The sequence below is a fragment of the Dermacentor albipictus genome, chromosome 2 (assembly GCF_038994185.2).
Source record: "Dermacentor albipictus isolate Rhodes 1998 colony chromosome 2, USDA_Dalb.pri_finalv2, whole genome shotgun sequence".
Lineage (NCBI taxonomy): Eukaryota > Metazoa > Arthropoda > Arachnida > Ixodida > Ixodidae > Dermacentor > Dermacentor albipictus.
Window position 1 is genome coordinate 36,855,139 of NC_091822.1, and position 22,880 is coordinate 36,878,018.

General features: G+C 46.2%; 1 protein-coding gene across 2 annotated transcripts in view; it reads right to left on the bottom strand.

Moving 5' to 3' along the window:
- Positions 1–22,880, bottom strand: part of LOC139055911 (fatty acid synthase-like) — a 237,530-nt gene that overhangs the window by 140,043 nt on the left and 74,607 nt on the right. For both annotated transcript variants that reach the window (XM_070533550.1, XM_070533549.1), the window contains exons 12-14: positions 21,837–22,094; positions 18,443–18,659; positions 6,216–6,473 (exon numbers count right to left, since the gene is read on the bottom strand). In XM_070533550.1, coding sequence (XP_070389651.1) covers positions 6,216–6,473; positions 18,443–18,659; positions 21,837–22,094 — 733 coding nt within the window. The remainder of the gene's footprint in view (positions 1–6,215; positions 6,474–18,442; positions 18,660–21,836; positions 22,095–22,880) is intronic.

Here is a 22,880-nt window from a genome sequence, read left to right on the forward strand (position 1 = left end):
ATTTGTTCAGCTGCCTTGTTCTGAGGGCAGCCTGAGAAGGAGGCGGCTTGGTTCCCCGCACAATTCGCACATTTGTTTGACGGAGGGATTTGCATTCCTTGTGGTCATGATCTTCTGAGCAGGTTTTGCATCGACGTGTGCTGCGGCAGGTTTTCTATATGTGCCCAAATCTCTGGCGAATATAGCAGCGAATTGCTGGTCCTAGGTATTCCTCAACAGGATGGCTGGTGAAGCTCAAGTAAGTTCTACCTTGAATAAGGCAATCGTATCTGCAAGTCAGAATTATGGTCTGAAGCGGATGTGACTTTACTGCTCTATCTTCTTGGCGCGAATAGCTTATCTGTCTGCGTGCCAATATAGTTCTTGCGTCTTTCAAGAACTCCAGGAGTTGTTCGTCTGTATACTGCAGAAGCAGATTTCTTACTTTCCCAACCTTTCGCGTGTGTGACCCAGGTATGAAGGGCTATTCCCAGGCCGCCTATACATGCGAGCATCAAAAGGCGTTTTGCGGATGCTAAGTAAGCCACGCTGACACTAAAGCTTCCATCTCTGGTCGTCCTGAAAGTCTGTACTTTTTTTTTGGCAGCGGAAATTATTTGGGCAGACACTCGGTTTGGACTTACTTGCCAAAAAGTAGTACCTCCACTTGGTGGGGGAAAGACAACCGAAATGCCTTCTGCTCGCTTTTTCTTGTGCGTGACCAAAGCAAATGGTGCATCTTCACCCATGTCTTCTTCATCACTTAGCTCATAACTCGATGTTGTATCATCATACTTTATGTCTTCTAGGCGAGGTTTCTTGCTCTCGGCTTCACCGTCAGTCATTATTCCTGAATTCGCCGAAGTTGATTCCGAGTTGTGGAGAACCAACGTGCCGGCTTTATGAAGCTTTGTGACACTTGCAAAGCCCCAAGCATTTCATTATGGCCTGTAGCATCATTCATATGACTTGCTACACTCGGACGAGCAAAAGGCTCGTGGCGATTTTCTCGGCTTCGGACAACCGTAGTGGAAGGGTAATAGCCAGGTCCTCAAAAAAGAAATGTCGTACCTGCAAGACACCTGGCTCGCTGAAATTTCACCCGACGTCTTGTTAATCAATCGTCGTCAATGGTAACCATAAATCTCCAAAAAAACAGGAAAATTAGAGTGCCGCACAAAGACAGCGACCGAACAGATACACTTCTTCCACTCTAGTTACGCGTTCTGTGTTGCAGACATATCACTTGTGACGCCACTCCGATCCGGCCCAACCTACCACACAGCGGCGTACGTACATTGATTTGACATTGTCAAAGAATGTCATTGCAGTAGAGAGTGAAATAATGACCACGGATCAGAACAATAAATGAGTGTGCGTACCTTTCGTCATGATGGCCACGCGCCAAGACAATAAATGAGTTCGGATTTTTGTTCAAAATGACTCCGTCTCCTCCATGTCGTGGGCTGAACAGCTTCGCTGGTTAACAACCTTCACAGAGTAGAACATCTGATGATTCTTTTTTCTTCCCCCCACCATCCTCACCAGTTTCTGTTGAGGTCTTGCGTCCCCTACTAGAAAGGTCTCTTCAAAAATTCCTATCTACCACATCTACCACATTGATCTTAGAATCTTCTTCTCGATGATCAAAACACCATGACGGACAGTCAATTCGCTTCGTGACGTGGAATTCACAATATGAGCTGTTGTCAAGAGAAGAATATTTTCTTGGCAGCACATTTTCCAAACAGCATCAATTGTCGCCTGGCGTAACTTCCAGCCTCGTTTTAGCTCTTCAGTCGTAATTTCGTAGTTCTTTTGTACAGGGCTCTATCAGGTAACAGAAACAACTCACGTGCTAATTCAAAAGTTCATGTGTTCAGTTTGTCAACGCGTTCAAGATGAAAAGCTCTTCTGACTGCGCAAAGGAAGATGAAGATGTTCGATTGCAATTACTTTCTGTTCTTTTCGATAGTATAACAGTCTTGCGAAGAATACGCCAGCGACGCTAAAATGCTAACTGTGATTTTGTCTTGTAGCAAAAACGCAAATTATTCCGCCATCGGTTTCACTTCGAGTCTTCTATGTCTATGGTAGCGATGTACAAACGTTTTCGCCACTTGTCGACCTCTGATTTCTTGTACTTTTCACGTAATTATGCTAAAAGGTGGCGTACTCATGCATAAGCTTGCGGTGATCTCCTATGAACAACTGTCTCGTTAATGTCTGGTCTGGAAGGAGAACAATGTGACGTTGTTTACACATTTCGAACTTCCAGTTGTGTAGTCATGCCCCAACTCTCAGATATTCTTTATCCGTGTAGGTTGCAAACATGCAGATTGTAGAGCGCATTGAATAATCGGGGAATAACTCTGGACTTTCTCTGTCTAAACTTTTATGCCCTTTTCGACTCATCTGCAGTGAGATGTACGTACAATTTCACGGCTACATGACTGGCCAAACGAACAAAACGAAGAACCAACAAAGGCTCTTTTTCACTAAAATTCAAACAGCGCTAAACGACAGGACCAGAATGAGGAGGAGACAAACACGGCGCTCAGCCGTGTTTGTCTCCTCCTCATTCTGGTCCTGTCGTTTAGCGCTGTTTGAATTTTATTGTTACCATGCAACACCAACTCGCCCAATCCGCTGCCCTTCTGCAGCTCTTTTTCACTATATTTACATGTTGACCAGTCTAAAAGGTTACAAGGATTCGCCTTCGACAAGATGGAAATTTGCACCTATTCGTCATCGTTCGCCGCCTCCTTTGCCGATATTTATGCAGCTCAGAACGTTTCACGTGATCACAACTCTCTTCCCTTTTACGCAGCCATCGGGTTTCTTCCACCAACTGGGCGTTGTTGAGAGGTTTTTCTGCAGATGTATCTTGGGTAACTAAGCTGGCTGTGTTACACTTAGACGATACCACCAATGTTCCGTGCAGACAAAAAGTTAGAGTACCTTTAACCCTGTTCGCTGCAAAGATCATCCAGGTTTCTGCTGTGGGGGTGATCGATCTAAGTACAATAGATGAGTCCGAGCACAGCCTACTTCTCCTAGTTGCTGGTAGTTTCATTTGCACTGCGTTCATTAAACTGTCCATTGTCAATGATCCCGAAAGCTCTAAGCGAGGAAGGGAGAGTGTTTTAACAGGTGCAGCTCGGACATTCGAAATGACTAATTTCGTAACTACGCTGGTTTTGGTCTATGTGTGCTCCATGAGCCGCTAGCCTTGCGTCGTCAAGGGTATGGAGAGTGGTTTTTCAAGGTTCTTTGTTATCGTAATGAAACGCGGAACGTCAATCATGTCACAACGCGTACATCTTCGCTCCATTTTCCCCAGTTATGCTCGACCTTATTCGACAAACTGTCGCTCCATTTTATCTTCTTTTTCGACAGTTTCTGAACAACAAAATGTACTTTTGTCAAGTGCAAGGTGGAGGGAAGTAATTATTAAGGGAAAATTAGACATCCACCCAATCGCAACAATTGGGGCGATTGGGTGGATTTCTCATTTTCCCTTTGTGCACAAAGGATTATCTAGCATGTGTTATTTGCTGATTTTCTAACCTAATTATTTGATAATGTGCCAATGCAAAATTCTGGAAAATGTTGAGAAATAACTGATAACAGCGTGTATAGCAAACCATGTGTCCTGTGTCCTGTTTTCTGGCAAGAAGAAGAAAGCGTACAAAAAAAACATTTACAACGAGTCCGCGTACCAGCTAATACAGTGGGCTGCATGACTATGGCATATGATTAGACACATATATCTCCATATGACGACATATCACTATAATACGCGCTGTCGCATTCTAAACATTAAGAATACACTTGGCTCAGTTATCGCGACAATATAGCGCGAAAACTTCATAGCTTGGCGTTTAGCAGCAAATATACTGAAGTAATTACGGCTTGCACCTTTAACAAACGGATATGGCTTGTAAGTAAAGCAAAAGCAACATCAGTAGAAACCCTGCTCAGAAGGGCAGCACAGAAGGTAGTTCATTTTATGTGTAATGTACTCTTACGTGAAGCTACGATGAGATATAAAGTTCCTGTGAATTTCAAAAATTATTTTAGAATTTGTGCAGACCGCGTTTTGGCTTGCTACCAAACAAAAATTAGTCTTTGGTTCCGCGTTCCCGACATGACTCGCGATGCTATAGGCCAAACAACATTTCCAGTTGGTATTTGTAACTTTTTTTTTCAAACACGGAATAAATAAATAAATTAAACATCCTACGCGTTCTGGGAATCGGTGTAAGTGATGTTTTAAGAAGCCGACAAGGCGGAAAAGGCTCCTCAATATAATAACACGCGGCGGCTTGCAGTGACAAACGCTTAGCGTAGCCAGTGCCTAACGGTCATCAGCCGCGATGGCGTACCGTCCTAAGCAAATTGGACGATTTTCTCGGATGATCACTTTCTTGCCCTGACGGTGGATATATATCCACATTTAGGAGATTAGTGTGTTTCTCAAATGAACGCGTTGAAGTAGACGGCCAAAAGCGTTACTGGAACAGTACCAGAAACGCTGACAGCGGGAACCGCATGGTGCATTTGTCGCGAGAGAGAACAGCCCGTGGCGGCAAAAGCCCGCGCCGTTACCGATGACTAGGCGTCAGCACGAACCAAACGGCGAGATACTCATCCTGCAGCTAAACAGTCGTGAGACTGCAGATGCTCTCGGCAACTGGAACTTAAGCTGCTGAAAAGAAAAAGAAAACCTTGAATATTTTGAAAAATAAATGCTTCCACGCGGTTTTTTTTTGTGCGCAAGATAAAAATTTAAAAAAAAAATATGAAGAAAATAACAACAGACCTACCCATCAGAATTATTCTGTTGCGATGCGACTGCTTTAAGCTTATGTAGAGCTTTGTCAAAATAAGGAATTCGGGAGTCTGCGAAGCAGCTGGATCCATCGACGTGGTTGCAAGCTCTTCGCTTCAACCAACCCTTGAGCCCCCTTGCCTGTCGCGTACAGCAGATGCCCTCTTCTTCAGCGGCAAGTGAAAGAAACTGGTCCAAGTATGAAAATGTGCACGCCAGGCTACGAAACAGGCTCGTAGGGGATCGCAATGCAAAAAACTTGTGTGCGTTCGCTCGAATCTCATTACCCGGAAAACTTCGTCAGCTACACAGCGTATTGTTGACGCGTCAAGAGGAACTAAATCGGACACATATTGATACACATGATGCCCCTGAAGCATTGATGTGAAATAAATGCCTTGACATAAAATCGTGCCTAGATTTTGAACTCGGAAGCTCTGCTGGGACTTTTGTGATTCATTAATGTAACAATTATATTATTTTCAGCGTTAGAGAAATAAACGTGCCGTGTTTTTTATAACTCTGTGCACCATCATCTTCTGTTTTCAATTTTTGTAATCTTTGTGAAATAAAAATGAGAGAAACCAGCTTTTTTCACGCCCCTCGAAAATCCATTAGAGTTTACAGCTCTATGACTGTGATACGCACAACGTCTTTAGTGATGCGCGTAGGGCAGCCACATCTGGTTATGTTGAAGAAAACCGAGCTTTGCGTCATGGGACTGAACTCTCCACACTCACTGGCCATAGGGCATGTGGTATCCACGCACGAGTCTTTCTTGCGGCTAGAACAGCGACAGCTGCTCGCAGGCACGCCAGACGACGTTAACGACAACGACCACGATGACGACTCGTCAAATCTAGAAATCGTATACACGCCTTGGCTTAAAAATCATAGAGGAAAAGGGGGTTAGTGCAAAACGCTGCCGGCTCATTAAGCTGCGCGATTGGATTACGCTGCATATTAGCTTGAACGCGTATACTGCACGAGCTGTTCGCATTTGTATCAGAACGGACACTTTTCTCCATCCTTACGAGACTCTCTATGCAGGATTACTAAAACACGATGAAAAAGAAAAAAAAAAGCGCGGGGAAACGAGTGGACTGAGTTTGTCGCTTCGAGGCATAACACAGGGCGCCGTTCAAGCGTCACCGCTGTCCCAAATTCCTGGCTCATAATATGCCATAATATATAACAATATGTCACTCCAAAATTTCGTAAAATTGCATCACATAATTTCGGCGCAAGACACTCACTTTTAAGTAAATCACCCCCTCCTCCCCCCTCCCCTCTCAGGATAGATAGCCACTTACAATATTTGCTTGCTCCGTGCCAATGCCCCTCTATTATCATAAATTGCACATGCCATGTGACGTTGTGTTGCACGGTGAATAGAACTCACGTTTTATGTCGGCCTTGAGGATGCCCTGGAATTGACTGTCGTAGTCAAAACCACGAAGTCTCAGCTCTTTGTAGACATCTTCGGCATCTAGATCACCGGACACGAGATCAGCAGCGTTCCAGCATGGTGGCTCTACGTCGATGATTTTCTCGTTCTCTCCAGCCATTCTAATGCGGCCGCTTGCCGCCGCTTCGCCCCCCTCGGAGATCTCAAATTGGCCTGATCCTTCCATGATGTTGATGGTAAAGCGCGTGGTACCTGCGGGTAAATTTCGGTATCGGTGATGCCAAAACCATCAGAGTTACAGATTGGGTGCCAAGGGAAGTGAAGAGGAGCCGAGGATGGCAGAAAATTATGGGAGGGGTGGGGGGTGGAAATAACATTAGGAAATGTTCAGCCGCAACAATTACCAAGCCAGCACAAGACAGGGGTAATTGGAGATCACTGGAAGAGGCCTTCGCCCTGCAGTGGAAATAAAAATAGACTGACGATGATGCCGACAGTTCCACAAATAAATTTAGTAATGGCGCGCTGACGAGGAAATTCAGTTGACGAGAAAATTTAAGAGCGATCGCGTTTGTTCGAGTTTCGAAGGCAAGCCAGTAGGCGTATGCCATTGGTAGAAGCATGGCGGAAAGTGAACTCGCACTTCCTGCGACAAAAGAAGGCTAGGCTGGGGCGTTATGCGTCTGCTGTTTAAAAAGAAGTATTGATTGCCTTCTTGGAGAGGCATCCAAGCCTAGCCAGGCCGAGCAACGAAATGTCCGCGGCGCCAACGGGCCGCGAGGGTGATAAATTGTGGAGACAGCTGGTGGAGCTTCTTAACAAACGTGGCCCCACAAAAAATGGTGCGACACCTTCGCGACGGTAGTGGTCCGAGCTCGTCGGACAAGTCAAACGGGTTGTATTCTTTGTGTCAGAAGCTGCAATGTAAGTTACACTGATAATATGGGAAAAACAGGGGTGAGCAAAACGAGAACAATGTGAAAGCGGGAGCCAACGTTTCGAAGAGTGGATTTGTCTTTTCATGGCCTCCTATTACAGTTATTTAGGAAATATGCGCTGCTGTTATTGGTCTGCGTTATGCTCGCAAATAAACCTCGCCTTATTTTTTAATTCATTAAACGTTGACCAGCTTAGAGCTGCGAGGCCGTGGTGTCACAGTCGCTAATTCATGTTACAGCTCTCACAGTTTTTAATCATGTTAAATACGGTTTAATAAACGATTGACCATACTTGCTATCATAACATTTTAATTATGAAATTTGCAGCATATTTTCTTAGAGACGTTTTTCCTTCAATTTCAGTGGCACATGCGGTGCAAAGCTACTAAGACTCGGAAGGAGGGTGCTGTCTATTCATTGGCCGTGAATACGACGTGGGCTTGGGGCCTTCACTCTTACTTAGGTAGCCCATACTAGTGAGTGAAGTAATCCGTATGCAGTTTAATTTTATTGTCATAAAAGTTAAATCCATAGACTGCATAAAATCTTCCATTTAAACTCGACTACAGTGAACGCCATATGAGGAGTGCAGAAAGCTCCATTAGCGCACAACTGTAGTGCTTGCAGTCAAGAGAATAACATAAAGTACGGTTTAGCCTCGTGACACTTTAAATAGGTTTCTTTGAGTGGTTTTCTTTACGCAACTTATCTCTTTATCTTACAATTGTTCTGCAGGAGTCACAGCCCTCGACCAGCCAGTTGGACCCACCAGTAGTCCCACCACAGATATCAATTTCCAGTCCGTCCCTGCCATATTGTGGGCAAGTTGTACACAAATTATGCATATTCCTTATGCAATGTCAACGTAACATTTTTTTCTTTTTAACAGCTGACACAACTGTACTAATCCATCCATTATTAGTTGTATGATTTCTGGCTATCTGTGACCAGACATAACGAATAAAGCTAAATACGCTGTCCTATGTGCTACTGCAAATTCATGGTAACCAGTTACAAGCATGAGTGTAGCATGTGACACCGTGTTGTTTGAATTTCTTCTTCGTTTTTCTCCTCTTTGTACGCCACAGAGCCCCACCCAAACACAACGGCAAACAGCTGCACGGAAGGCTTGAAGACACCGCCAAAGGCCGGATTTCTGCGGACAGTTGCTGCGGGCCAGAAGAGGCCGCTCGAGGCACTGAAGGGTGTGCGGGCTGGCACTGCGCATGCGTGCATAATCTTCATGTGCAAACTATTCTGCAAACACGCTATGTGCTTGGTTTACGAAATCACGAGACAAAGCCTTCATGCAGCTTGGGGGATTGGTAGGCATTTCTGTAAGTGGCCTGTGTTAGCGCACCTTGTTCCTTTGCTGTTAACTTATCGGCACATTTACACCTGATGTTTACTACGGCCACAGGAATGCCGCCAAATGTAATGCGGAGAATGTTGGCAATTCAGAAACAGATTACTTAGGGCAGCCTGTCGCGTTGGACAAGTATTGCAACGCTTGCTCACGTTTGCGAATGAACGTGAATGTCTTCACTGTTCCCAATAGAAAAAGAGGGAAAAAGCAGGCTGGAGAACAGGCAGTTGGCAGCTGTGTAGAGGAAAGATTGGTAGAATATACAGAAACAAATAAACTGAATGATGAATACTTTCTTCTAGAAGTGCAATAACAGGGAGCATACCTGTGGAAGCAACATTGGGACAACGAAAAATGAAAGAACTTTCATTAGCTATGCCTATGTCAGCCTAGTACAACATGTGGAAGTCTTAGGTAGGGTAAATGACATTGCTGATAGGTACGTATAAAAGGTACAAGAGGTGCTGGAATCTATACCCAGCACCTCCGCCAAATGTAATGATGATTAATTGAAGGTGAGAAGCATCAGATCAACGGTAGCCTAGCAGCAGCGAACAGCCCGAGCTCTCCTGCAAATCATAGCACGTTTCGTCGTTGTCTCCGCGCTGCTATCGGAAACACGAGGCGCGTCTGCTTCATTACACTCTTATTTGTGAAGAGAAGATGAGCAAAATTATTCAAGGGACAAGAACTTTCATGAATTATCCTGTTCTGGCCCTGACTGCATATACGTTGACTTATGTCAACGTACATGCAGTCAGGGCCAGAACAGGATAATTCATTCTGTTCGCAATTATGTACGCACCTTTAGAAGAGGAAAACAAGAAGAGCGAGAAGAAGATAACGTAGAGGTAATGAATAGAAGATTACGATGCAGCCAAAAAGACATTAAATCAGTGTGTAATGCACCAGAGCAAGATGTAGCTAAGTTTTTGAAGTAGCAAAGCATCTTATAAATGAAAAATATTGGAGCGTGTAGCCTCTGAAATCAGATACAAATCACCAAACTGGCAAAGCCGATGAATATAAATAATATGAGGGATATTGAAATGAACACATTGCACACAGTAAAAGAACAGTAAAGAATTCAAGCTGCATGACATATGTCAGAAGAAATGTGTCATATGAAAGATCAAGTTGCTGCATTGAAAGACCGTTAGGGCAATTTAATATTGTACAAAATATTCACTAAGGTAATTTCCAAGAAATTCATCACAGCACTTGATACAAAGCAACTAAGATAGAAGCAACATCAAGGTAGGAGTATTCTATAATTAAACACGTCCGTGGCATGAATGAAGTAATTTAAAAATTTGCAGAGCACCATAATTTTTTTACATGGCTTCGTTTACTGCAAAAAATAATTTCGATCACTTACCTGTGCGAACAGCCATGAAGGTTTTACAGCGTCATAGAGCACAAGGAGCACAACATCCTCAGATATATTGACACTATGCAGCTACGTTAATTCTCCGTAGCAATATAGAATCGATATCAAGGAAGAAGTCAGGCAAGGAGACAAAATCAACCAGATGCCATTCACTGCATGGTCCGAAAGTATTTAAACTATTTCATATAAGCGGAGCATCAGTCAGCAATGGGAGGTTGAATAAGACGGAAAACATAAACGTAATGCTCAATAACTTGGTGAGAGGATGGAACTTTATTATGACACTCAGCCCTAAGAATCTATGGAAGAGTTAATTACCTTAATTAAGGGGTTTGACGTACCAAAACCACTTTCTGATTATGAGGCACACCGTAGTGGAGGACTCCGCAAATTACAACCAACTGGGGTAGTTTAACGTGCACTTAAATCTAAGTACACGGGTGTCTTCGCATTTCGCCTCCATCGAAATGCGGCCGCCATGGCCGGAATTAAATCGCGCGACCTCGTTCTCAGCAGCCCAACACCATAGCATCTGAGCAAGCACGGCGGGTGAAGCTGTCTTTATACATGTGACGCATCAATAGCAGATGCTTATAAGGAGCCGAAAATTTCCAAAAAAGCATAATTGGTTGAACAGCATATGGAGTATATTGCCGAATCGTGCTGGCGACATTACCGCTATCCTTGATACTTGAAAAAATCTGTAGAGGGATTGCATTCTGCCTGTTTTGTTACAACGGACATATACGCGGAGGTTAACAAAGAAACTTGACAAGTCGAGTACTGTGCAGAGACCGATGTAACGAAAATGATTAGGCCTAGTATTAGGCAAGGAATGCGGCGGCGTGTTAACTTGTGGTAACTGGTATCTATGTTGACATTACGAGAATAAATGAAGCCGGCCGGTATGCCGTACAGTTCCTCTATCACTTGTCGATTCATGAAAATGGCAGTGACATTAGAGTGACGAAATGTGTGTCAAGAAGAGCGAACTACAGCCGTGAATGATAGAGAATTAGGGAATGTGACGAAAAATCGAATGTTTGTAGGCATAGGATGCCATAAGTTAGCTTAAGATGGATTTCTAGAGAGATGCATTTATTTTGCACTGACCAAAAATAAGTTTGCTGTGCTGACATTAGAAAGTCGTGATGGTGCGGGAATACGTGAGCTCCGGGCAAAATTATTGACGTGACAATCGGCTCCGAAAAAGAGAACCCGAGTTTTGCAAAGTTTAGACAACGTTGTACTGACACATTGTTTTCTTATGCAAATTACAGTAAATGTTTCTTCGGTTAGGGCGCTTATTAGCAATAAAGCAACGGGGATTCTACAGTGAACCTGTTGATCGCTAGGGTTCCGTGCATCTTTTGTGAACGTCAAAAAAATCTGGGAGCAAAAACTCTAATCATAAGCAACGGCTCGTGCTACTACTCGAGCGTTCGTCGTCGTTTGCCGCTACGGCTGGCTCGCTGGCGCTCATCATGCTATCGTTCCCATACTGCCGCTCCCTCTGCGAAGGTGCTGGTGGCACTGGCCCGCGGCCAGTCTGTGCGGTGATTTCGGTCACAATTTTTTGTCTCATCCTATCGCGAAATGCAAACACGAATGCATATAACGAATGTATAATACGAGTTAACGTGGATGTACAAAAATAAATGTGTGTACCGTGTGTACTTACTTTTCGCCTCAATGCCCACTGATCAAGACAATAAATGTTTTCGTATCATCGTTCAAAATTCAGTGTCCCGTCACTGTCGTTTTCTACGCAGCTTCGCTAGTCATCCACCTTCACAGAGTGAAAAGCCTCATACTTTTATTCTTTGTCAATAAAGGTATATATGCGATTGGTTCATTCCAATAATCTTTTTGTGGCAGAAAACCGTTCTGCTGATGGAGACACTTGACCGCCTGGTGGCAGCAGGCGAGCGTCAGGCACGTGCTCTTCAGTGTGTGTGGCTGACGTGCAAATGACTGTTGTGCAACAGCATAATCCGTGGCCTGACTGCTCTAAAATCGGGCCGCCGAAAGACGCATGATAAAGGAACTGGGAGTTCATTATTCTGTTTATTATACAAGAGCGTGAACGAATTTATTGCTGTAAGCATTATGCTGTGCATATTAGGACACTTGTAAGATGCATTTGGTGTGTCGTTAAAATGGGTAAAAACGTAAGACAGCATTTGCCACTCTTGGACCTTGCAAATGAATAATACAACGTTGCAGTGTACATGTCATTGTGCTGTTTCTTTTTCTATCTGAAAGAACATAGTGCGTGTCGACTAGCCACAAGATGAACAGTGCGTGTAATTTATAAAGAAACGACACAGCAGGAGCTTAGTAATGCTTTCACCGGTAGTCTGTGCATATTATGGCAACGTAAAAAACAGGGGCCGTAGAGTGCTATTTAGGAGCCACAGCGGCGGGTCACCCTTTTAATACCAAGTGTAACTGAGACTTCTTCACTGCGCCTTGACAAAATCTCTCATGCCGACTCGCGTTGTCCTCTTCATCGGAGTACAGGCGCGGCATTTGCATCCCTCCGAAGGAAGCATTGACCCGATGCGCAATTTAAGCGGTACAACGCGACAATGGGACAGACAGAACAGCACAGTCACACAGACAAAAAAAAAGAAAATGAAAAAGCAAGAGTTAGTTCGACAGTTACGGCTTCTTCCCTACCACACGCACCACTTCGCGTGAGTGCTTGCGCCGACTGGAGCTATTGTCACTGTCAGGAACGACCCTTGTACGGCGAAAAAAAGCGTCTTAGCAGTTTTTAAAGAGAAAGCTTTACTGGCCGCGAACTTGCGATTTCGCCGTGCCGGTGCTCCGACGAGGCACATGACGTCACAAAGCGCACCTCGCCGCGGATATTTCTCTCTCTCTCTCGCTCCTTAGTCACTACTGCACATGCGCCACTAGTAGCACTGAGTCACAGGTGTTCCGCTAAAGCCCCTTGATAATTTGAAAGTAGCGACACTCTCCTCCGCACCGCGCTTTCCTCCTCGATTCTCCTCACCCGCCGGCTGCGCACGGCACGCTATTCCTCCTGGGCTCCCGCGGACGGGCCGCAGCGTTCTATGCAGGCGTGTTATTTTGGGCCAGTTGCGCGCCCCAGTGGGGTTGAAAATTTTGAGAAATGCTAATAACAGCATCGATAATGCTGGAGGCAACGTTTATGAGGAGGCTGGTTTTTTCTTAAAGCCGTATGAACGGGGTATACTGATTTAAAGGGAGCTTTGAGGCGAGTTCTATACTCCAGACAATTTTTCTGCCACATGATCAGATGCTTTACTTCGTGCGTCTGGTCTAGTATTGCTTGTGACACATCCCTTTGTGGGTGGCTTATTAGGCGAGAGCCTTAGACCTCTGTTTCAAGGTCCCGTTGTGAGCTACAGAAAATATCACGTGACCGAAGGAAGGCGGGAAGCGAACCAAAGCATGTGCAGCCGCGTATAAGATATGATTAATGATTACCAAAGTAATGAGTGATTAGTGATTGGATTGTTGTTCATGCACCCTAATCCACCCCAATCGGTCTTAATACCCTTTCATCAACACTTCACCTTAATCCACCATAATCCGCCTTAATTCTCCTCCACGCACCTAAATCTTTATTCATGCATCTTAATCCTTCGTAATGCACTCTAATCCACCTTAACCTTCTTTAATACACTCTAATCAACCTTAATCATCCCTAATCCACCTTATGTCAACCACTAATGATTCATAAATTAACTTGGGTAATCATTCTTTCATACAGGGGTGGACATGCTTTGGGTCCCCTCTGGCCTTCCTTGGATCACGTGATACTTTCAGTTTAGAACGCGACCTTGAAACATAAAGATCTAAAGGCTTTCGCCTTAAAACTTAAAAAAAAGCTCAATTTTGACTAGTGAACGCTCATCACCTGCAATACTACGGGGATACTTGCCACTAATTTTTTCAGGGCGCAAAGCAGAATCAAGAATAATGCGCTTCCGACTGAATAACAACAGTTAGCGACGTGCGAAGTGATGGAGCCACCCCAGAATATTAAGCATACTGAGGACAACGGCAACAAAAACGCTGGTGAGCAGGCCGGAAGAATGATAAAAAAATGTAGCATTACGGGATGCTTTGCTACGAGCTATAAGAAAGACTCCTCAGCTCGCAAACAATGCTGTTCTTGTCAGAACAAAGTTCCTTCGTCCAATGTCATGCAGCCACTGCTTCCTACGCAAGCCGTTACGCTTTCGTTGTGGTATCATAAAAACGGCATAACCATCTTCAGGCTTCTCGCTGCAGTTATATGCGCAACAGCCCGGCATAGCGCTAGCGCATAGACCAGAAAGACTGCGCACAACGTTCGCTACGCCGAGCTAAAGCACCGAGCCAGCCATGCTCAGGAGGAAAATGGCGCGAACGAAAAAGAAAAACACAAGCAAAACTCAAGATCGGCGTGTTTCCAAGGGCAACGGCAAGGAGACCAATCGTCGTGCAGAAAAACGGGGGCAAAACTGGTTGCCGCGGGGGGGACACGCAAGGGGCGAGGAGGAGGCGAGGAGGTCACGCGGCGGTGGCAGAGTTCAAAGAGTGGCGGTACTTTCAAATTATCAAGGGACTTTATGTTCCGCCGCTGCGCAGCGCCGTGCCTTGGCGCCGCCGCCGTTTGGTATGACGTCATAACGCGTTCCTCGTCGCTGCGCTCGCCTCCGCTCGCTCCGCCAGCTGTGTCGCATGCCTGATAACATGTCGGAAGATTGAAAAGGAGAGCTCGCATGCGCCACAACCACAGTTGCGGTGGCTGTATGGGCGGTGACAATTCTCATAAACAGGAGGAGGCCTGGAATCGACATCGGAACGAGACAAAGAGCAAACAAATCGCCGAGGAAACAGACGAACAACACGCCGAAAGACTGGCTAAACGCTGCAACATATCCAGACAACCAGACTAACCTGGACTTGCAATGAAGATTAACCAAGGCTAACCATGCTATGCCTTAGATTTTGCTACGTGTATCCTGGTATAACCGAGCTAAGCCACTGCTAATTTTTCATAGAGTCTACGACGGCGTATGGTTATTGAGACCCATATTTTGTCGTCGGAAGTACAGAAAAGCGACCTTGGCTGATTATCGTACCGTTTTGCATGTTCGTCTTGCTGAATGCAGAAACGTACGAGCGCAAGCTGTCTGGCTTCCTCTGCGCACTGAGTAAATTCGTCAACGTTGGTAGGTTGGTCGTCAAACTTGTTCAGCAGCATGGCATCCAGCGTTGTCGTGGCTTCGCGACCATGGACCAAGCCAAATGGTGTCATTCCAGCAGTTTTTTGTCGAGCAGCCTTAAAGGCGAATGTTACGTAAAGCAAAATCTGATCCCAGTTCTAACGTTCTACGTCTACATACGTGCATAGCATGTCTGCGAGGGTCTTATTAAGACGGTCGTTTAGTCCGTTCGTCTGGGGATGATAAGTGGATGTTTTCCAGTGGCTTGTACCACTGAGTCTAAGAAGCGAGTGGAGAAGTTCGGCAGTGAAGGCAGTTCTTCTGTCTGTAATGACAACTTTCGAGGCGCTGTGCCTAAGGACGACTTTATCAATAAGAAGATGAGCTGTTTCGGCTGCTGTGTCCCGCTGTGTAGCTTTCGTATCCGCGTAGCGCGTCAGGTAGTCGGTGGCAACAATGATCCATCTATTGCCAGCAGTAGATGTTCGAAATGGGCCCAGGAAATCCACTCCAACTTGGGCGAATGGCTGGCCTGGTAACTCGACTTGTTGCAAGAGACCTGCGGGCTTGCCGGGAGGCAGTTTGCGTCTTTGGCAGTCCGTAAATGTTTGTACTGGGCGGTTACAGCAGCGGGTAGCTTCAGCCAGTAATATTTCTCGGAGTCGCGGCAATGTTCTCGTGTAGCCAAGATGATCTGCGGTGATTTCTTGTGGCATGCTTTTAGTAGTTCTTTTAGAAGTGATGCCAGTATGACAAGCAGGTAGGTGCTGGCACTGGCTGAAAAGTTCTTACAGAGAACATCGTTCCGGTGACAAAGCGACGTCAGTCTCCTGCCATAGAGTCGCGGGACCTCTTGACTTCGCCCTTCCAAGAAATTCATGAGTGGGAGCAGCTCTGGTTCGTGGCGCTACTCCTGTGAAATGGTGACGGCGTCGACGACGCCCAAAAATCTCGCGTCCACGTCATCGTTACTTCCGGACACGACGGGTGACCGCGAGAGGCAGTCGGCGTTGGTGTGCCTCTTTTCTCATTTGTAAATGATGGTCACGTCGATCTCCTGAAGCCTAGGGCTCCAGCGCGCCAGACGGCCAAATGGGTCTTTCAAGTTTATCAGCCAACATTGATAATGACGATCGCTGACAACCTTGAATGAATGGTCGCGAAAATACGGGCGAAATTCGATAACCACCCAAACCACGGGGCGAGGATATTCCTTCTCGGTAGTTTAATGGTTTTCCTCCGTACGAGAGAGAGTTCGGCTAGGACAGGCAATTACTTTATGGCAGCCATCTTGCCACTACAGCAGTACGGAACCCAGACCAACATTGCTCGCATCGGTGTGTTGTGCTGTCGGGGCCTCTTGGTCGAAGTGCCCAAGAACAGGAGGCGTTTGCAGGCGTAGGCGTAGTTCCCTAAATACTACTTGCTCGTCCCCCCCCCCCCCTACATAGAAGGGCAGCATAATCTCGTGTCAGGCGTGTTAACGACGCAGCAATGCATGAAAAATTCGCAATAAATCTCGGTAATAGGCCAACAGCCCCAAGAAGCACCTCACTGCCTTCTTGTCGTGTGGCGTGGGGAACATTGTCACAGTGTCTATTTTGGCTGGAACAGGTCGTAGACCCTCGTGACTGACGACGCGGCAAAGGAAGCCCAGTTCACTGAAAGCAAAATGACATTTCTTTGACTTTAACGTCAGGCCAGCTGAACATATGGCAAAGAGAACAGTGAGTAACAGGCTTAGGTACACCTCTAAGGTAGCTAAGAACACTATGTCATCATCTAGATAAACCAAGCATGTTTGCCACTTCAGGCCTTGTAGTACGGTGTCTATTAGATGTTGAAAAGTGGCAGTCGCTGAGCACAAACCGAAAGGAAGGAACTAATACTCGTAAAGACCGTCAGGCGTCACGAAGGAAGTATTTTCACCGTCCCTCCCTTCGACCTCAATCTGCGAATACCCGCTTCCTAGATCCATTGATGAAAAATAACATGCTTGCAGCAGCAGGTCCGGCGAATCGTCGATGCGTGGCAGCGGGTAGACGTCTTTCTTCGTTACCTGGTTTAATTTGCGGTGATCGATACAGAATCGAAAACTGCCGTCCTTCCATTTGAATGAGACCAGGAGTGACGCCCAGGGACTTTTGGAAGGCTGTATTACATCATCTTCGAGCATCTTCACTTATTTTTTAATCTCTTCGTGTACCTTTGGAGCTACGCGGTAGGTATTTTTTTCGAATCCGTGATGATACGGTGTTTGGTCAGTGGTGTTTGTTTGACCTCTCACATCGTCGAAAAACAATATTTTAACTGGTGCAGCAGCTCCAAGAGGTGCTCCCGCTCGGAAGGCGACAGGGTGGAGCTGACGAGCTATACGTACCTTTTTATCGACATTATTGTTGCCTGCTGTTCTTGCGCTTTCCATGTTATCTTCGTTCACTGGCTGCAACGATGCAAACTTGGGCAAAATTCATGCACACGAGAAACTCGGCGCGTCCTGCCTAGCACCCCTGGTATGTTGCCATTTTGCGTGTACTGCAAATGTTCCCTGAGCAGTCTGGGCAGGAAAAAATTTGCTGGCGGCAAACTGGTAAAAAAATGAATTATGGTGTTCTAATGCCAAAACAACTTTCTGATTATGAGGCACGCCGTACTGGAGTACTCAGGAAATTTCGACCATCTGGGGTTGTTTAGCGTACAGCGAAATAAGTCAATGGGTGTTTTCGCATTCCGACCCCATCGAACTCCGGCCGCCGTGGCTGGGATTCGATACCGCGACCTCGTGCTCAGCAACCCAACACCATAGCCACTGAGCAACTAGGGCAGGCCAAAACAGGTAAACATGCGCCAACACAGGACGGGCGGTGTTGCAAGAAAATGCCCCAACCTGATGATGGCGGTGGGTTGCGCGTAGTCCCAGCAAAAAGGGGTGCCCTTCTGAAGTCGCGAAATCGTCAGACAATGTTAAAGAAATTCCTGGCAAAGCGGAGAATGTAGGAGCTTAACAGCTCCGGACAAGTAAACTAAATGGAGCGGTTATTAAGCTAGAATCCCTGAGCTGTACAGCAGGCGATAAGGCAAAGGCAGACGTGGAAAGCTGTTTATGAAATAAAAAATATATTATTGTAAAAGACAACCCCTTAGGAGTGAAGTGAAGACACAGACAATAAACAATAATTAAACAACAAACAATGAAAAAGAAAACTTCGCGTATCACTGAATCCCACATATTGTGCTATTGACCAACATTTATCAACCATAACAAATCGACACTGACCGAGTTTTTTTAATCAAGCGCAAAACTATCGTCGGCTCACCATCCTTTTGCATAATGGTCGCTCGCTGAAATCTGACGTCTTCTAGAACCACAGGAACCTTGCAGAAAGGCTTGCCGCAGCGCTTTGCCAGTGACTTCCAGGCAAGGACTATATATCCAGCCGCAGGGAACACTATCCTCCCTTGAATTTGATGGCCAGTCAAATAGGAGTCTGCGCCATGGTCCCCAAGGTCCAACTGGACAATGTCCTGGGACCACTGCACGTATAGATGGTCGAGTACCTTGGTCACTACAGTAGCTCGGCTGAATGCAGTGCGGGTTGTTCAACTCTACAAAACACAAATATCAATTACAGCCTAGGCGAATTTCCGGCGTTGAGGTCGCCATGAGGTTCCGCATACTATCAGTATGTGATGAGATCCTATCGCATCCTGTGTGCGTGGATGCAAGGGCGAGCGTGCGAGGGCACTTGCATATACTGAAAAGGACGAGCGTTCATTAGTTTTGTAATGCCTGCATTTACTATTGTCATTTGCGAAAGAGCATACTTCGGGGAGAAATCGGGCATAACTCGACTTATATGCCTTTTCTTCTCGGGAAATGTTCGGAAATTATCGGGTTATAACAGAAAAGAAAGGCACGTTGGATGTGAGGGCACCAAATACATCTATATATGTGTATGAAAATGTTAGAACTGCACTTTTTACTTTCTCAAACTGTAACACGGCCAGAAAATAGTAATTCGTTAACTGATAACGCCTTATGCTAACTTTATGCCGATCGTTTTCGACAAAAATTTTCTTCCTTCCCCCGAAATCGGCTTTTACAGGCGCACGTTAGGAGCTTGCCCTGCTCAAGAGTGGGCACTGACGTGACGGATGCCGTAGCGGACGACGCAATTATCGCCAGCCTGCACGGAGAGGTGGGCGACGTGAAGGGACGCCTTTTTACAAATTGCTAGTAGTTATAGCGGGGCGTGCCGTTTCCCGCGGCGTTCGACGCTTCTGCGCTGGCGCGAGTAAGAGGGCGTGCGAGAGATAAAATCTTCGGTCTTTACCCCTAGAATATGTGACTCTGCCTAACCACTACGGAGGAGGTTTCTTAGCGCGTGTTGTATGCGTTTGGCCCCGAGACATGCCGGCATTGCGGAGTGCGGTAGAGTTTGTTTACGCTCCACCGCTGGCTGTCCACGCAGTCAGACGGTGGGCACGGTGATCGTTGTGTCTGAAGGGGCAAAGTTATGGCTGGTGTTGTTTAAGTCGTGTGCCGCATTTTTCGCCGCGACGATAGATTCGATTTTTTACAAGCACTGCTCCAGGACGGCACGTGTAACTGGCAAACGGAGTCAGGAAAGCACCTCAGGCAGGCGGCGTAGGATCTCCGGGGCACCCAAGGAGGTAGTTTGGGGGGGGGGGGGGTTCGAAGCTGGAAGCAGGGCGGCCCGCAGGTTGGGGCCATGGAAGCGGAAGCGTGCCAGAGGGTGCTCGAATAAAAAAAAATGGCTGTCCGCGATAGAAGACAGCCGATCTTATGCACCCCAGGCCTGCGCAGGCCTCGCCGAGCCCCAACCCACGGACCAGTCCATGTTCTAGCTTTGGTGTCCTCGTGTCCGCTTCAGTGTCCAGGAGGCGCCACCAATAATGCGAAATAACGACACGTTAATACACGATTGAATAAATATAATTACGTCCAGCAACCAACTTGTGACGCTAAGTTCAGCACTACTGTGTCGTGCGACTACTGCCGGCACACCTAGGGACAAACGCATGCAACACGAGCTAAGAAACTCCTTCGTAGTGCCTAGGCGGAGTCATATATTCAAGGAGCAAAAGTCTCCACATTTCCTATTTCGCACTCGCTCTTACTCGAGCATGCGCGCAAATGTCCGGCGTCTCCGGAAATGCCACGCCCCGCTGCACCTACTAGCAATGGTAAATACGCAGATGGGACACCGAGTCACTATAATGTGCGCGGCCTTCACGTGCGCCTAGTGCCTGAAGATGCCGCTTCTTTCAAGAATGGAAGAAGCCCTCGAATATATGCGAAATTGCCGTGCGACTGCCGCAGGAGGCACATTGCGTGTATTCCGGACTTCTTCTACGCTTGAAAAAACATTTGTACGCCACACGTAATGTGCAAAAAAAACCTGTATCGGGAGTTCCTGATGTTTCCTTACAATTTTCGCATTGACACTTTTCGTCTAAATATAATGTTTGAGAAGTTGTTTAGTTATTAAGTGTAATTATGTAATTAGGTAGTATGCAAAAAAACAATCTCAGTATATCCATGTGACAGCAAACAAGATTACTTTGGTTCTGTTCGGCTATGTGACATCTGTATATTTTTTTTTCAATCTTGGCACATGATAGTTTGGACATCCTGTACGCGCACGCTCAGCCGCTGTATTCGGTAAAGCCAGCGACCGCTTACGTACTGACCCATCGGTTAGCGCGTCAGGCGCATCTCTGACACAGGGGCTACCAGTGGTTAGGTGACGCCCAATGTAACACTTGGCGACGACGCTTGCCTGAAAACGCCCAGTCCTGTAGAAACGGAGGACACAGAGGACTTTCTCTTTGACTGTGAGCAAATTAAGCCTGCCATGATATCTCGGCAGACGAGAGCATCAAAACCTCAAATGAGGTGGGTAAGAGAATACTCTGGCAACGACACTTTAAGGAGGGTGGGCATTGGCATTGCCGGCCCCCCTCTCATGGAAAACTGGGAAAGGGGCTCAGACACTAGAGCGCCCTCCCTCCGCCTCCAGATAGTCAGTGCCTATGGCCACCGCTACTCTCGCAAGTTACTGTTCCTACGTTACACAAATAAAACACATTTTGCCCAAAGTTACGCATATTCCCAAGGGGATACCGAGAAGTGCATTCAAACAAAACTCCAAATCCACACGGAAATTCCGAATGAGATAGAATGAAACTCAGAGTATTCTTGCCTTCCACCGTTACATGTGAAAAATAAACAATTTTGTTATGTTTCCAATGAAAATATTAGACAGTCGCAGTTATTCAGTTAGCACGCGGATGCGCTGAGCACTGAGTCACAACTAAATTTTAACAAACATATATGAAGGCATCACGTGACGAGCGAAAGATAGCACAGGAACAGTAAAACGAACGACACGTGACTGTGCGCTATATTGTTTTTATCAAGACTCCCGGATGACAATATATCATTTTATTTATGAGCTTTGTCCTAGTCGGAGGAGCACTCACTCAAACGTTACCATGGTGAAAATGAAGGGAAGAGCCTGGCACAAGGCCAAGCTAAATTTTTTTTGATCCACAATTATCTCAGCTTGCAGTAAATTTTGGGTATCATCTAGTGACTATTCTTTTTTATTTAATTTTCGTACGAAAACCTGTGCAGTGTCTGAGGAAAGATGTTCTTAACGATTCGCGAGTGCTGCAGGGCTTGACCTTTGACGATGGGCCGTAGTCCTCCAACTTTGTGACGGTCCACGACTGCGAGTGGTTCCAGCTGACAAGGTGTGCTATGCTGGGAGTCCCGCGTGGTACAGGTATTGGCACCGGCGGATACAGCGGCGACAGATCAATCTTCACGCCGAGGACGTGCAACTTTCCCAGTGAGTTGAGAAAGAACGCCGCGTTGTCCACGTTGCGCTTCATGAGGCCCAGGCTGGCGGCATCACTGCCCAGAGCACGGCGCAAGATTGCCTGTAATTTGTTGAATAAGAAACGCATGGAAGAGGACATCATAGTGGAAAATAGCTGAAAGCAAAGCGATGCGCTAGCGAATCGGAATAATATTCATCACGTCCGTCGTTTTTATTATGCATCTTGTCATCATCATTATGCGAGGGCTTTAAGCGTTCACATGCGTTACACCTCTGTGACTTGCCTTGTCTTCTCCTTTTTTTTTGGGGGGGGGGGGGGGGAATTCGAAAATGAGCGCGAGAACACAGAAAATGTTCCGAAGGGGACATTTTTTTTCCATTTACTCCCTAGATTGGCCAGCACGCTGCGATGCCGTCGTTATTATTGGTTTCCGCCTTCCGGTTGAACTAATAATGTGAGCATATCAGAATCAACTCAATAATTAATTATCAAATACAGCCACATGTTAGCATCCTGTGTTAATAGAGCGCGTTTGCATATAGCCACTGTCTACGCCGTTGAATCTATCACCTCCGCCAACTTCCCGCTTGGTGCTTGTTCAATCGAACCGGGCCGCGGATGCAAATGGGAATGCTTAGCTCACGCTTGCAAGTCCACGAGTTTGCCATCTTGTTGCTATGCCTCAACGTAAAGACGACGCATTGTCTCAACTTTCACGCTTCCCTCAAGGAAAGTGACATAATGCTGTTGTGCCAATAACTAGAGGCGGTTGTATTGTGCTTCGCAGAACTCGCTAGCTGTGCTCCTAATTACTACGAGCTTGTTAGCTCAGGCAGAACTTCTTAGTTAGGAAGAAATAGTAAGCTTCGGCATAGTCACTTTGAA